Source organism: Papilio polytes, unplaced genomic scaffold, assembly GCF_000836215.1.
Source record: "Papilio polytes unplaced genomic scaffold, Ppol_1.0 DF824191.1, whole genome shotgun sequence".
Lineage (NCBI taxonomy): Eukaryota > Metazoa > Arthropoda > Insecta > Lepidoptera > Papilionidae > Papilio > Papilio polytes.
Genome location: NW_013525013.1, coordinates 3451777 through 3468041, shown reverse-complemented (window position 1 = coordinate 3468041; position 16265 = coordinate 3451777). Strand labels below are relative to the sequence as shown.

Below are 16265 nucleotides of genomic sequence, written 5' to 3'. Positions count from 1 at the left end.
TACTACGTCTTCATAACCCTACTGCAAAAATCATGGTGCTATCTCTTTTCCTAAAAGAAGAAGGGAGACGACAATGTATTTTGTATAGGTGCTTTAACAATGGGGACTTACGGTAAGTTTTACATTATAACTATCGTTTTAAGTCGAAAACAGTAACGCATCTGCGGTTGCAGGTGTTTTATTAGCCTTGATATTAAAAGATCGGCTTGTCCTTTCTACAATTACACATTACAAAAATAATCTTAATAAAAAATGTATTTCGTGCTGAATTTTAATCTGCCAGAACTAAAAAATGTAATAAAAAATCCAAAATTAAAAGCACAATATGCAAAACACAGGAGGAAATATGCCACTTTAGTGGCGGATTACAAAGAAATGTCGAAACTTTAAAACTAAGCATTCTTTGTGGTAATTTGTATTTTGGGTCCTTTGTTGAAACCCGGTCTTATTGAAGGCACAACGAGATTTCATTTATTAGTATAAATTCACACTATTTTTGCAATTGATATTTATCCTTTTTCTCTAGGGCCTGGGGTGTTACTAAAGTTATTTTCCAAAAGTATATCCATTTTACAAAAACGAAAATAAAATCAAAGAAAGCAAAACGATCTTTTGTCTGTAACGTAAAAGATTTCTAATGAAGACAACAATTAGCAGCCTGCTCCAGAGTGATTTAAAGGCTGGAAGTTTTTATTGTAGTTATAGGACCAAAGGAACAGCGGGTTGCCTTGTATTAACGAACATGAAATTCCTTAAACATCTGTACAGCTCTAAGCAATAATACAAGCCCAAGTTTTAATTTTTATAGCAATTCAATAGCAAAACAACTAAAGATGTGACTAAAATTGCTAGATGAAATTTAGATTTTTGAATTACAAAGATAATTAGAAAGGAACCATTTTAAACCTATAACCGTACCAATTTCGTAGTAATTTTAAAAATAAACTTTTCTGAGTCAATATTGGTTTACCTGGTATTGTTATGGTGTCGTAAAGTGTACATTGCGATTTTAAGCTATATTATGTACATACTTGTTATTCTTTGCTTATCTTATCCTATGGCCCGATAGCCGGGTTTGATAAAATCAATATGTTATTCCCACGCGAAGTGATATCACAGCGTATTATTACGTTTTCTGCATAATTTTAATATGTCGAAATCGATTGCATCATTTCTAAATATACAAAAACAGTATCACTATTAGGAGACAAGGTTCTATCTAGATTTTTACATTTTCATATAAAATTTACATAATTAAAGGTAATAATAAAAATAATTGTGAGGGTAAATCTTTTCGCTTTTCATTTGTCTAGATTTTATTTCAATTGGCGGAAAACCGTTGCAAGGAGCCTTTTTTATAACACGATAATTATGAAATCCCTACGTCTTGTGTTTTTAATTAATTATTTTGATACATAAGTACATTGTGACAAAAGAAAAAAACTGTTTTAAAATCTGAATTTAATAGAACCGAATAAAAACAATTATCATTATAAGTCACTAAATAAAGATTGCCAGCAACTTTTATTCGATCTGTCCGAAAACATTAAAACCTTTTTGGAATGTTCGAATTTATTCGATACAAGTAGAAACTCGAAACATGTATTTGCGGTGCGGCAGTGGTCGAATCGTGATCCATATCTTATGCCGACATAAACCGCAGGAGACTCGCCTCACCATCGCCTCGCATGCGGTTCTTTAACAGTAACTAACATGTGCTTAACTAATAAGCAAATGTTACGTAAATACATTTGTACTTTGTACTCAGTGTTGCCATGACAAACAACTGTCACGTTTTTATAACTTTGAATGTTGTGTAAAAATAACTAAATAATTTGAGAAGGTAGAATAGTATCATAGAAGCTTTAAGCTTATTATAAACGTTTAATTTGGCTTGTAAATTACCAGTTAGAAATATGCATGTAAGAACTGTAAAAGGTATAACTACTTGCGCTAAAATACAAACGTAGATTATGAAATCTTCAAATTTATTATTCAGGGTAACCTTTCTAGAAAAAATACAAAAAGTGAATATTACTATGCAAGCATGGTCATCGATTACACTCTTTAGATGGTCCTTTCTCCCGAAATACAAGTGATGTTTCTGCTATGACAAGACCGTCGTTATGTTGCCAGTTTGTGAGTAAGCAATTCGTTCAGGTTCAAGGTGTTAACGCGACACAAGCGCCGTTAACTAATAACATTTCTTAACAACTCCCCTCTCGACAAAAACACATTACTTTTACCGTTATTATTTTGTATTCATGTATATAACTTTTGAAATGAAGCTTTAATAATTTAGCACGAACCACTCACTGCATGTCAGTTATTTTTTAACTTTAGGATTACGTACTAAGAATATTATTTTAATTTAACATTTTAAGGGCCTGTCCCACCAAATTGAAAATTGTCTGATACCAATCCGACGTGTAAAATATGTAATGGAAATATCTGATTTTGTTCCCTTAGCGTAAGCTGTCTAAGCATCTATCAGACAGTGGTGGGACAGGCCCTAAACATTGCACTGTCGACGAGAGTTTTTAAAATTTTATGTTATTTATTACTTTTGACATGGATTAGATCAGGGTTAGGTCTTATATGTTTTACAACATGTTTACTATGACAGACAATTTATCATTAGAAATGTTACTGCTTGCGTAGTTTTGAAATTTGTGGAACAGGCCTGGGTTACTTTATGTTTATCTGACAGTGAAGATTTAAGAAGTACTGATACAAACGGTGAAATTAAAATTAATTTTATTTATTATATTGAAATTAAACTATTAACGGTTTTGATTTCTTATCATGTAATCGTCAAGAAACATACACAATTATCATATAGATTAAATTTGATTTAATAATAAAATTTTTGTTGTAGCTGTTATCAAATACAGAATGATTATAATAATGAAATTATTTTGTTGCAAGTCATTCCAATGCGTTTGAAGCAAGAAATAACTGCATATAAAATAAGTTAACAAGCTTTTAAAATTATATTAATTATGTTTAACTTGATAATTGATTTAAATAGTTATTTATTTAAATCTGAACTTTTCAACTTTTGACAGATCGAGATCATTGATTACCGGTTTCTTATTTGGAAAGTAATATAGATTGATTGGATCTAATTTTCGACTAGAAAACATTTTCATCGTAACTCGGCAGTCTCCCGTATGCGATGCAGTTCTGCGGTGCATAAACGGATGCGCCATTGTTTCGTGGTATATTAACCGAAACAAAGTATGACCGTTCATATAGCGGTATAAGAAAATAAAGAAGAGTATGCTTGCTTTCTTACAGACAAGTTTTGAAAGCTGTTTTTATATTTAATTATTGAGTTTTTTTAAAAAAAAAAATAACGTCTAATCCAACGAAAATATTTTATATTAGGTTTAATTTTTTTTTAATTATAATTCGTAGACCAAAAATTTCATGTTAGTCAATTTAAATAAATTTTAAAGTAACAAATAACAATAATACATTTAAATGTAATGTATAATAACAAATACCTTTACCTCTTAATTTTGGTTAAAGTCTTTGCTGGAAATCTTAAAAAAACATTATCTGTACAAGCAAAGCAAGTGGCTTAGTCTGGTTTCTTCTCGGCTTATCTCTATTTACAACTCTAAAACTTTATCTAACTTGTTTAATCTTTTGATGACATTGGGCGATAAGATATTCTTTTAATTTTTTGGGTGATCCTAACGTTAGAAGTGGTTATATACTCAATTACAACGTTAGTGGTTTTATAAGGACTTTGTTCTATATATTTGTGAATCGAGCCTACAATTTTCTTTATCTGGACATTATACAATCTTTTCAGCTTTCTGGCATGTAAAACACGGAGGAAGCAAAAATGAGTAGCAGTATAGATGTAATGATTGCTGCACTCTTTCGAAACATGCTAATAAAACTTCAAATTTCACATATTTGATGGAAAATTTTATACCAAAAGATAACAATAGTTTAATTCAACAGATCTGAGAAATTATAATAAACCTACCTAGACAATTTTACCTTTTCGAGACTGTAATCACAAACTTCTAAAATAGACAGGTTTGCATTGTCAATTTAAAAAGCATAGATAATAAATGACCATTGTCAGCCAGAAAAATGTGTAAATATAAATTCATATACAGGAAAAGATAAATAAAAAAGCGCACACCTAACACAGCGCATCAGTATCTGCATGCTAATGTCGTGTTCCCATTTTTTCTATTATTTACTCTAAAAAGCGTAGTTTTATGATAAAATTCATACACCATAATGTAATTACATTGATGACAGATAATATTGTGTAAGCATTGTTTACGAGATCGCACATGAATGTACTCGTTTCAATATGACTCTATCGCATCGCAGGTGGCGAGTGTGAATTTCAAAACAAACTTTGCACCTCACATGGAAGACTGTCCCACGATGATTTCTTGATAATTTCTTGTTTGTCTTGAATATAAATTAACACATCTTATTGTGTTATCGAGAGTTTTGCTTATGTTCGAACAACGTGTACATATAGTAGGAAATTTACTTGTATAATTTAAAAACTAGTGTGCAAAGATTAGTAATACATTTTCCTAATTACCCTATAAAAATTGTTAGCTTTAGTGCCCAACTTTGAATGCATTATTTTTTTATTTCTCAGGTTTTTGTGTTTAAGTAAACTCTTGTTATGGTCACACTGTCTTTTATTGTAACTACGTCTATCTGAATAGTATTGTATATGTAATATAAAATAACCAATAACCTTGATATGTTCAATGACTTTTAGAATTCATAAAAAAATATAACAAGGAACGTTGCTCTTGAACGTTCCAATTGATCTTGTTATTTTTTTACTAATGTATACTTTGTCATTCTGGTATTTATTGTGTTTTTTGACAAAAGGTTACAAAAGAACCAACTAATAATTTGTGATCAACAATTTATTGTCGATGGCAGCACATTTTGCCACAATAATTCACAAACAAAAATTGGTGTGCGAAAGAATAGATAACACGAGAAACGCGAAAGGGTGTTCCTATGGAGCTTTGATTAAAGAAATACTTAGAATGTATCGTTCGCGACGGGCTTTGAGAATATGGAAATTACCTGATTTAAGAAGTTCAATAAAATAGCTTAATTTACGATGGTAACGCCATCTAACGAGTACCAATATTTTTTGAAATTTATTTAGCCACGCAACGCATAAACACGTCTATAGAATTTGCTAGTTATTTTATACATTTTGTTTTAAACATATTTGTGTCCATATCCCAATATTTGCTATACATTTGATTTACAGTAAGAGCCTTGAAAACTTTTAAATGTCTAATTTTGTTTGTGAGTCACAAGCTCGTTTTAGGTCAAAATATTGTTTGTTGCAAGCAACAATTGAAACATAGGTGAGAGTGGTTCCTGTTCTTTGTGTTGTTAACTGCAAAGGATCCGGTTTGAGATGTTTACTAAGTTCACAACACATTTGCGTCTGCTTCACAAATATTGTGTATTCGTTTACGTTGCGAATTCTCAAATGATTCCGTATCACTTACATTAAATACACATGTTCCTTTCTAAAATATTTTTTATCTTCGATCATCGCTAAAACTGGATACTTACTTATTTATAAGAATAAACGAAAATGGCTTACTTCTAAACAGAAGGACATATTGCAAAAAACATTTATTTCCTAGTGAGATCATTTTATGTGTTCTACTTTGTAAGCAGGGCATTTTTAGGTATAAATAACATACTTATTGGAAATTTGATATCAAATAACATGACTTAATAACTAACTGTCTCAGAAACTGTGCTGTTTAAAACGAAATGCATACTTTCACCGTAAGTATATTAGCGTGCATCTGGCGCACAATATTCTTCATTTATCTGACGATTCTATCACATGCATTGTAACTAGGGTTGCCAACGTTCAATAAATCAGTGACCACTTATATACAATTATGTTCCATTGGCAGATAAATCGAAAATAGGACATCTAGCGACTAGTTTCACATCCTGACTCGACATTAATGTCAAACCTTTGGCATGCAATTTTTAAGTCATTCAAACTCAAAGAGTTAGCAGCCCTAAGTCGTACTATGGATGGTATATCTTCTAAACGTATATGCATCGGGCACGCTTGGCCGAGCTGAGTCGTCATCGGATTATAACAAAGCATTATTGTTCTCTTTTAAGTTGATGAGCTCATACATCCAACTACGCAATCATGAAAATTTTGATGAAGGGACTATGATTTTTTTATGTTTTTCGGGTTAGTAAAGTTTTTTTTTTTAATAATACTAGTAATTATTTGCCGGCATCTGTTAGTCACGCTTGCATTGCCACCCTCAAAATTTCTTCCGGTAAATGTAGCCGTACGTAATGTATTTTACATGTATTATTTTCCGTAACAATAGTCATTATGTCCTATTTTGTATTGAGACAATCCAATAAGAATTATTTCGCGCGTACCATAATTTTGCCCAAAGTTTATTAGATCAATACATATCTGTTAACTGAAGGATTACATGCATAGCAATGATACAAAAGCAATCGCTCATTTGATTAGTAAGAACGTTGAATCATTGTTTCTCAGAGCATCTGTATATCATGATATCATCAGAGAAATTATTTGTGAATTAAGATGTTTATTTGTCAATAATCAGAGAAAAATAGAAGGTTTTTTTATTTGTTTTTAAATAGCGTTTTTCAATAGTGTTTTTTTTTAATATTCACTGAGTTTATTTCATAACTAAGTTCAGTAATTCAAAGTTTATTTGAAGGGAAAGACAATGAGAAATAATATAAGCTTCGATTAACAAAATAATTATTTAAAGCTGTTTTATACCTATAAGGAAAATTAATTTGAACATTAGAAACTGAACCGTTATTTAGTTGTTTTAAGTTTTCAGATATAATTACGTTTAAGAGAAAGGACCGTCAAATATTTCACAAGTCGTAATGACCTTGATGAATCATGTTTCATTGTTAGTTTCCACTGTTGAGACAATCGTGCAAAAAGTACTGTTTACTCTGTTTATTACAAAGAAAATGAGAGAGATGACAACATTTGTTTTGCAAGAGTGTTTTGGCAGCGGTAACCCAGATTTATTAAACAAATACGCGATTGGAACAAAAGCAATTGAAAGTAAAAAAAGTCTTGGACAGAGTATTGCTATATAACACTTGAACCGATGTACGTATGGTGTGCACGTGTGTAATAATCATTCATTATTTCCCATCGCTGCAGCTCTGGTCAATTGACTTTTGAATCGAGCCTGTGCTGTGAACAACATTTCGCCGTACGGTACAATCGAGTATTCACCGTTAGCTAATTACAACAACTCATAAGACATACATCAAAGTTGCGACTTCAGATCTAATGTGAAGGATACCACATATACCGTGGACCAAGGACATTATTTAGTTAGCACATCTTTTGAAATTAGAGATACACATCAGGGTACACTTGTAGGTTGAGATCACATTTATTTAAGAACAAACATGCTCGCAGAAAACAATTCCTGCAGTCTGAAGAAATAATAAGGTCTTAGACCACTTAATTGACTTAAGTTAGTATTTTAAGATTTGGAGTTAAAAGGAACAGTGGATATGACCTTAGTAAATACTAAATAATCACAGTTTGTAAACGAAAAAGTAGAGGTAGTTCACCATAGATTTTTTCAATTAGTGTTACGATTTTATTGAATTTTCGTGCAATTATCGCTTTTATTTATTTTTCGCAAATAAAAACTTCATCTTTCTTATAATTTGAACTTCGTCGGAGTTTTTGTCTATGACAATACTACTGTTTTTTTACTCTTTTAACTTGTAACTGACGTCGTCTGTCATCTGTCACTGTCATGACTTGAAAAATTGACAAATGACAACCAAACCAACCAAAATTCATCATCATTTGCAATATCAAAATTCGATTTAATATATTAACCACATTTTATGGGCTCACTACTTACTAAAGCAAGAACCGCGACAATGGCCAGTTCAACGGAAATCAAGCAATACATCAAGGATGCTGTTTCCAAAGACAAAGTAGTGGTATTTTCAAAATCCTATTGTCCGTATTGTACGCTGGCGAAAGATGTAAGTTTACTTTAGTTTTGTTTTTTAAATCACGATCTCAATATAAAAAATAATTAAATTACAAGTGTATACAATATGAACCAATAATTACAATATTGAATTTAAAAGTTTTCTAACCACCATTTTTTTTTCAGGTGTTTGCAAAAGTGAAGCAACCCATAACTGTTATAGAATTAAACGAACGCGATGACGGCAGTGCTATCCAGGAAAACTTGGCAGAATTAACAGGGTTTAGAACGGTAAGTTCCTTTTCAGGTATTTCATAACATATGACATCATCAGCGCTAATAGAATTTAGTACAGTAATATTGAATTTTTTATCTGACTTAAATCTGTGTGAAGAAAAGTTATGTGTGAATAAACAGCTACAGTTTATGAGATTCATTTACTACAAAATAATTTTGCTCATCTATGAAAATGATGAGGATTAAAAAGTTAAAATAAATGTGTGAGTTTCTTCTAAATAATAATGTGCACATTTTAAACAGTTATAAATAATTTTCCTTACAGTTGTTGATATTTGTGGTTGTTGTATGAATATGATAAAATTAAATTGCAACACATTTATCCAATACCTAAACATTCAATGTAACCTTTTCTAAGGTTATCAATCAATGATTTATTTAACTAAATAATATGATTCTCAACACTTACAATTTGAATTTAATTTTTGAGAAAACATTTCTTTTAACTTAAGAAATTCAGAAATAACACTTCACATTTCATTTTATTATCTTTTATTAAAGATGTTATTAACCTGTTATTACAGGTTCTTAAGAAACCTATTAAACATTTCTTTTGCACAGTTATATGTTAAGATTAGCTTTTCTTGATATTTTTGAATCCATTGAAGGGGCCTTAAAATTTCATTTCATTCATATTTAATCTGATCCAATACCACCTGTTTTCCACAGCTTAGCGTTTATTTTATTGCTGGGTTATATTAAAAACAAAATTTAACCACACAAAGAAATGATAGTGTAACTTTGATGTTATTTAATTTACAAACATCCATCGAAGCTTTGATATAATATAAAATTAATTATTGTAGTACAATTGTTGGTTTCCAATTAACATTTTAAAATGTGTCTTTTTAATTTTCAGGTGCCTCAAGTATTTATCAATGGAAACTGTGTGGGTGGTGGCTCCGATGTGAAGGCTTTACTTGACTCGGGAAAACTCGAACCAATGTTGATTGGTTAAATTACTCAAACAAAGTACAAAAATGCAAAGGTTATAAGAATATGTTGGTTTATAAAACATCACAATTTTATTTTCATGTTTTTTGTTTCAAAATTTTGTTAAGTACAATTCTTTATTAAGTTTAAAGCATTTATAGCCAAAATAGATATGTATATAAAAATTTAAATGTTTCGTACTTATTTTTGTATAAAAAATAAAGTGTTTTGTTACGCTTATCTATGTTTATTACTAGCTGTTGCTTGCGACCATGTCCGCGTGAAATAATACAAAATAAATATAGCCTATGTTAATTACTGTTAATGTAGTTTTAGAATTTTTGAAAGCAGCGAAATAGTTGAATTATTTCTAATACATACAAAAATACAAATCTTTCCTCTTCGTAATGTTAGTAAGTTAAGTAATTTTAAACTTTAACAACTATTATATTTTGAGATAAAAGTGTAGAAACTTAGTTGTATTAGAATTTTCAAATTTATTTTACAGTAACATCTTCCTTATATCTGATCTACAAACACTTAAAACTAAGTATAAGTAAGGAAACTTCCTGAATGGGAATAACAAAAACAATTTCATTTAAATGATGCTAGTGACTTACAATGGCTTCGAAAAATTATTTAGGCTGATAAGAATCTTGTTAAGTTGAACAAGTTGTGGTTTTGAGACCTTGTACATTAAGATAAGGGGCCGTAGTTTTGTCCTTAAATTGTATTGACATGATGGTAAGTGTTGCCAAAATAAATCGATATTGCTACGTTTGGAAGGATTGTCAGAGAGTAATCTTATATCTTTGCTATGTCATAACACAAGGCGTAATTGTTAATCGGAGATACACTATGTTTTCATGTCATCCTTGCGGCTTTATTAGTTACCAGCTGTTGCTCCCGACTCGGTCCTCGTGAAATTTAAAAATATAGCCCATGTTACTGATCGATAATATAGCTTTCTAATGGTGAATGAATTTTTGAAGGCGACCCAGTAGTTTTTGAGTTATTTCAATACAAACCATTCATGTTATAACATCAGTATAGACTAGATATTAGATCATCGTACTGATGACATGTATGAAAAATAAAGTACAAACTAAAAATGTAACTTTAGACGGCGCTAACCTTAAAACTAATGTAATACCCATTTTTAAGCGAGATCACCCACTATTATAAAGATAAATGTTTAAAATAAAATAAGAAATATAGACAAGAAGTATTAGTAGTTATTGTGTATTTTGTAAATCCACAAAAATGTAGTACAAGTCTATCACCCCTTAGCAGAGTGGAGACTTAAAGTCGGCGCGAACTAATTCTACAGATTTCACCATAAATCTTTCAGTAGGAGTCGCTTGTCCCCTCCCTAAACGCTTTATTACGCTCGCGGGATGAAAACATCAGGCCCGATCAAGGCCACTACGCGCAGCCTCGGGGCGGGTGAGCCGGCGTACGCCGTGCGGTTCCTAGTTATATTACCTATGTCATTGATAAAAGCCTCGTTTTTGCGTAACGCGGGCCGTAGATAAAGAGTGCGTGCGAGAGGGATGAAGCACCCTCGCGACCCCGGGCCCGGCCGCCCTAGCAACAGTTTCACCCGTCCGCCGCCAGACGGCGCTCGTGGCCGCCACACATCTTGTAATATCCTATTTTGTATAGTATAATGTAAACAAACTTGTATTGTTTTTTAGCATTTTTATCCGTAATATGAATCTCTATAAATACATAGCACTTCAGTTGTGAACCAATCTGCCTTTATGTGGTTTGTGATCGAAGCATATGTTTCGTGAATGAGGGAGCGCAAGGTAAATATATATTTTCTAATACGTGTAAAAGCCGCTGGATAAATCTCCAGAGATATAACTATATACAACATGGCACATTATGTATTTTCTGTTTAAAATGTTCTTTTCCGTTACAGACTTAATATATAAATCGGGGTTCAGGTTAGACTAGACAATGTACAACTCGATCACGCTATCGTAGTTACGGACGATGATTGTTGTATTGTAATTGTAAAAAGCCATTGTTCGGTTCATTGTTTTTAGAGTTCACGCATGGCAAACATTTTATCAATATGATTATAGATTTTATACCAAAAAATATAATGATCTTCAATCGTAAATACATTCGAGTACATAAATTATAACATGAAATTAATTGTTCTTAAGATGTTTTTAAATAATTCATATTATAGGATCATTGTTAGTTCAGTTTATTTAAATTAATTATTTTATTTTATAACATGTTTTGGTTAGTACCACAAATAACCTAAAAGTTATCAATGAAACATTTTTTGTATCGTATCTACGGAACGCTAGCTCATTGCGTTTTCGCTACGTACGTAATTTTCGTAACGGAGCTTACGGGCGTCGTTTTGGCGGGAAGGGTCGGGTATGTTTAGGTGGGCGAGGGAGGCTCCACAGACAATATAAGGCAGCGCCGGCTCATCCGCCGCTCAGAGAGCTCGCGTCTCTGGGCGGCGTAGCGCCTAACCGCGTAGACGTGCTACGGCCAAACTTACCTCGTCCGTAGCATCATTAAGTAAAATTTTGTAGTCATTAGGATGAAAATTTCTGCGCCGTTCTGCATTCTTTGTTTTGGTAAGATGTAGTTCATTGATATATTTTAGTTTTATAAGAATAAATGAAAAAGAAAATTTACATATTACGTATTTATACATATAAATATATGACATACACTGTTTTTATTTACGTTCGTTGTTCGTTTGTTAATTTAGTAATAAAGGACAATTAATTGATTTTATAACGTATTTAAAAAAATGCATTTATTTTTGATATAATCAACTTCTTTCTATTAAACTTTTAGTAAATGTTAATATTAAACGATAAAAGCCAATTAAACGAGAACCTACTTGAGTATAAAAGCATTTGTTCCTGAATTCTGCTTTAAATATGAATTTCGCACTGTTAGTTCAGGTTCGTTTACGACAGCATTTTGTCGTATATATGCTTTATATGACAATATAAGAAAAATGTTTAAAGTTTACTCAAGCTTTATTTTATAGGAAATAATATAAACAGTCAAATCGTAAATTTGCACAATTTGAAGTAAAGCGGAGTTTTTTTAAAAATAAAAATTTGCTTTCATGTTTTCTTCCGTTTTAATGGGACTTAATCTCCGGTTGGCCACGGGAAGTTGTCAGTTAAATCGAAATGCAGTGCACGCTCCTGCCTTGTCAGTTTGATCATCTCATTACTGGTAACAAGGTGTTCCATCTTGATTAATGGCATTATAATTAATTATTTTTAGGCAATAGAAATAGAATTTCAACAATACAGTTATGCTCTTATTTTAAAAATATCGCCGCTTGTTAATACAAGAAGTAGACATACATATGTATTAGAAAAAAAATCCCAAATCAACAACCTGAAATTTATTATTGCGTTATTAAATATACGTACAATATTTTGTTAGTATTGATGTAATAAATTTTTGTTTAAGTAACTTACTAAATTATTTAAATCCTATACATAAACTCTGCTCTCTACCGGTTGTATATTTTAAAATACAAGCTAATTTCCTCTTTCAGCCTCTAATTTCCATTTCGTTCAAAGAATCCGCAAACGTCGACTCGCTGTAGACTGAAATGCGCTTGATTTTTATAACATAAAGCAGTTTGCAGGGACGCGGTTCCCCCACACAAATAGATAAAAAAACTACCGTACTCGTATAACAAACCGTGTAGTAGGGAGATGACTCCATGAGTGTTTATTTTAAATAATGCAAAAATTAGACGTTGCTTTACGAATGGACCTACGATCCTTTGAAAAAACGTAATTATCTTTTATTTTGTAAGAGATTTTTCTACCAGGGTTATAATCACACACACACACACACACACACACACACACACACACACACACACACACACACACACACACACACACACACACGCATAGTAATATTTGAATTCACCAACAACCTTTTTATTGTAAATTTGCTTAGATTTATATTAGTGTTCTAAAAAAAAAAATAAAAAACTAGCACTAAGACGGAAGAACCCTGGCTCCTACAAGACGGGCCTAGAGCCTAGTGTAGGAACCAGGCGATCGACCACAATTGTATTAAAAGAAATTTTGTAACTTTATAAATAAATCATTTTAAAATCTTTTTTTTTTAATTCTGACTATACGATTGCACCATATAAACAGAAAATGCAGCAAGTCATCGTACTTACATGCATTACATTCTTAAAATTGTGATTGCGAAAATTTACTTGGATATTTGTTACTATGTATTTCCAGAACGGTTAAACAGATCTCTGCGAAATTAAGCACAGATGTAGAACATAATCTGGAAGAACTGATAAGCCTATTAAGTTATTTGTTAATTCCGGTTGGGCAAAGTCGCTGGCTAAAGCTAGTATTTAATACGTTAAAAATAATCTTAGATATACATATCAACTGTTCGAACGAATTATATAAAAAACCGATATAAGATATGATAATGCTCAAAATTGTTTCAACATAAAATAGTGGTTAGTTTTTAACAATTTCCTTTGATATTATGTTATTAGTTTTTGTTATACTTTGTGAATTCGATGCGGAAACTTTAATTTATTTCTGATATAAAAACTGTATCTGAACCAGTGAGTCGAGAAATTTCTGCAAACAGGTTGCACGGCCGCACAACACATATTTGTAGAATATTTGCAGCCAACACGCATGATTCAGTTTATTGAATACATTTATTATGAAGTGTAGATTACTTTTTCAATTTTATTTAATTAAAATTTAAATTATTATTTCAAATTAATACTTGAAAGTGAATTTCTTAGTTGAGTCACTTTTTTCATACAGTATTGTGAAACTAAACAAAGACGACAATGAAAACTAACCTTAAAATAATTATGACAAAGATTTATTTAATCATCTAACTTAACATTCAGATGAAATCAAACACTTTAAAGTTTTAAACTTCAGATGGAAAAATATTAATTAAACTCGAATTCGTCGCGGGATAACTCATCAAAAATGTATAGAATTCGTTTTGATTTGCATAAAAGTCATTTTATTGGCTCGCAAGACAAACAGAATGGGATATTAGCCGTTGGAACGGATCCAGCGTGCTGTCAGGATAGGTGAACCCACGACCTGCGACCCGTCACAAATAACTTTTCGTTTCGTCGCTACATCTGACGTGTTCAAGGACTTTTCATACATTTTAAATGCTATTTTGTATGAAAAAATGTCCTTACCATTTTGTTGTTCATGAATATGCTTATTGATATGACATAATGCATCTACCAGAGTTACATATATGGATATTATGTTTCAAGTATGAAGTTAATATTAAACTTAAAGGTCTAAGTTTTCTGTGTATTTTTTATGTCTGTAGAAACTTATTTATAACTGATATTATAAAGATTTATAATTTTGAATATTTGTATATATTTAATTTACGTAAAAACTATTCGGCCGATTAAATTCTTTCACCATTAGAAACGTAATTTATCTGTGAATAACATAGGCTATATCTTTTATTATATTTCAATGTCGCGAAAACGAAGTCGCGAGCAACAGTTAGTTTATAATTAAACTGACAGTCGTTACTTGATTTTTGTACTTTTTTAGATCTCCCTTTCGAATATTAAATAGTGATGTTTTAAAACGTATTTGATGACTGCGTTGATTACACAAAAGAACGGTTTTACCAAGGAATTAATTTATTATTCACACAGTGCTTTTGAAGACGGATTGTAGTTTTTCATAAGAATTAAAATCAAAGATTTATACACTGCTCACTTTTATTAATTATTTTTTTATTTCTGGTTAGTTTTATTTTATCATAACCGTGTCCATCTTTTGTTTCAGATGCTTAATCGGACGTTTCAGAGACCCGTTTTTAAAATAAGCTAATACGAGCTGTTATTTTAAATTTTAACGTAAATAGTACAAAGATATCGAACTTATTTTTGCAAAGAGCGTACTAATTTATTTTTATAGCCGCCTGTAACGCTAGTGAGATCGGAGCTTGCGCGTAAAAAGGAGAATTTAGCTTGAATCCTGGCTATTTAGTGTAATATATTGGAGCGAGATTGTGTTATCGTGGATCGTGGGTAGGTTTACGGGGAAAACAATGAGAACCGGTGTCGTAAAGCATTGGTATCTGGTTATTTGGTTGCGGGTGTAGGGACGTGTAGTGCTGCGGTAGTGATGTGCGAGGACAAGGAAGAGGCCCGCAGTGAGGCAGAGGCGGCGGGTCCGAGCCCTCGAAGGTTGTGCTGGCCACGCCGCCCGCCCGCGCCCCTGCCTGACACCAGGGGGCTCTGCTGCGCCAAGCTGCTTCGGAAGAATGGGAAGGCTAAAAAGGTTGGTACATACATACCATGTTAATGCCTAACAAGAGTTAGTAAATTTAAAAGTAAATGTCGGTTGTATCAAACTTTAATGCCAAAGTTGGCCGAAGCAAGTTTGTTAATTTTCGATAGTCTGTCCGACGTGTAATAATTTAACATTTCGTACGACAGAGTAATTAGTATTTTAAACAAGTGATTCGCGAGCTGGTAACTTTGCATCAATTCAGTCTTGTTCGTGCGCTCGCTAACTTTAATTGGCTGCCTCGGGGCGGACGACTGCGGCCGAGAACGGGGAATATCACGAATATTGCTATGAAAATATTATTTTACATGTAGTCATCGCTGTTCTTTTATTGTTTTTAAACAATATAATTACACTTTAAATTAAAATATATTGATCACTAGCTGTCCGCGTGCGGCTTCATCCGCATGAAATTATAAAAACTTTATTTTATCGTTTATATTTGTCATATTCTGAATTGCAAATGTCAAAATACCAACTATCTTACTATGGCAATCTTGCTTTTTTGATCTTGGCAGCAACTTATGGTCTCTTTCCCACATTAGGGTTTTTATCCAAAATATTTACCTCTTACGTTTAATGGCGTGAAAATATATAGCCTAAAGCGTGACATAAGTGTAGGGCTTTTTATTTAAAAAATATTTATTAAAAAATGTGC

At 31.8% G+C, this 16265-nt stretch overlaps 2 protein-coding genes across 2 annotated transcripts in view; both read left to right on the top strand.

Annotated features, from left to right (window-relative positions):
• Window positions 1–16265, top strand: part of LOC106110898 — a 54264-nt gene continuing 37999 nt past the window's right edge. The window contains exons 1-2 of the mRNA XM_013292848.1: window positions 1–112; window positions 15101–15598. Of these exons, the coding sequence (XP_013148302.1) occupies window positions 15443–15598 (156 nt within the window). The 5' untranslated portion in view covers window positions 1–112; window positions 15101–15442. The remainder of the gene's footprint in view (window positions 113–15100; window positions 15599–16265) is intronic.
• LOC106110899 (glutaredoxin-C3-like) lies at window positions 7848–9334 on the top strand. The gene is made up of 3 exons (XM_013292849.1): window positions 7848–8079; window positions 8214–8318; window positions 9184–9334. The coding sequence occupies exons 1-3, from the start codon at window positions 7936–7938 to the stop codon at window positions 9280–9282; spliced, it is 348 nt and encodes a 115-aa protein (XP_013148303.1). The 5' UTR covers window positions 7848–7935; the 3' UTR covers window positions 9283–9334.

Bases quoted from the DNA above. Each gene is read 5' to 3' on its own strand.
- LOC106110899 (XM_013292849.1), top strand. From the start codon at position 7,936: ATGGGCTCACTACTTACTAAAGCAAGAACCGCGACAATGGCCAGTTCA. The intron at 8,080-8,213 runs GTAAGTTTACTT...TTTTTTTTTCAG, and splicing joins ATTGTACGCTGGCGAAAGAT to GTGTTTGCAAAAGTGAAGCA. The intron at 8,319-9,183 runs GTAAGTTCCTTT...TTTAATTTTCAG, and splicing joins AATTAACAGGGTTTAGAACG to GTGCCTCAAGTATTTATCAA.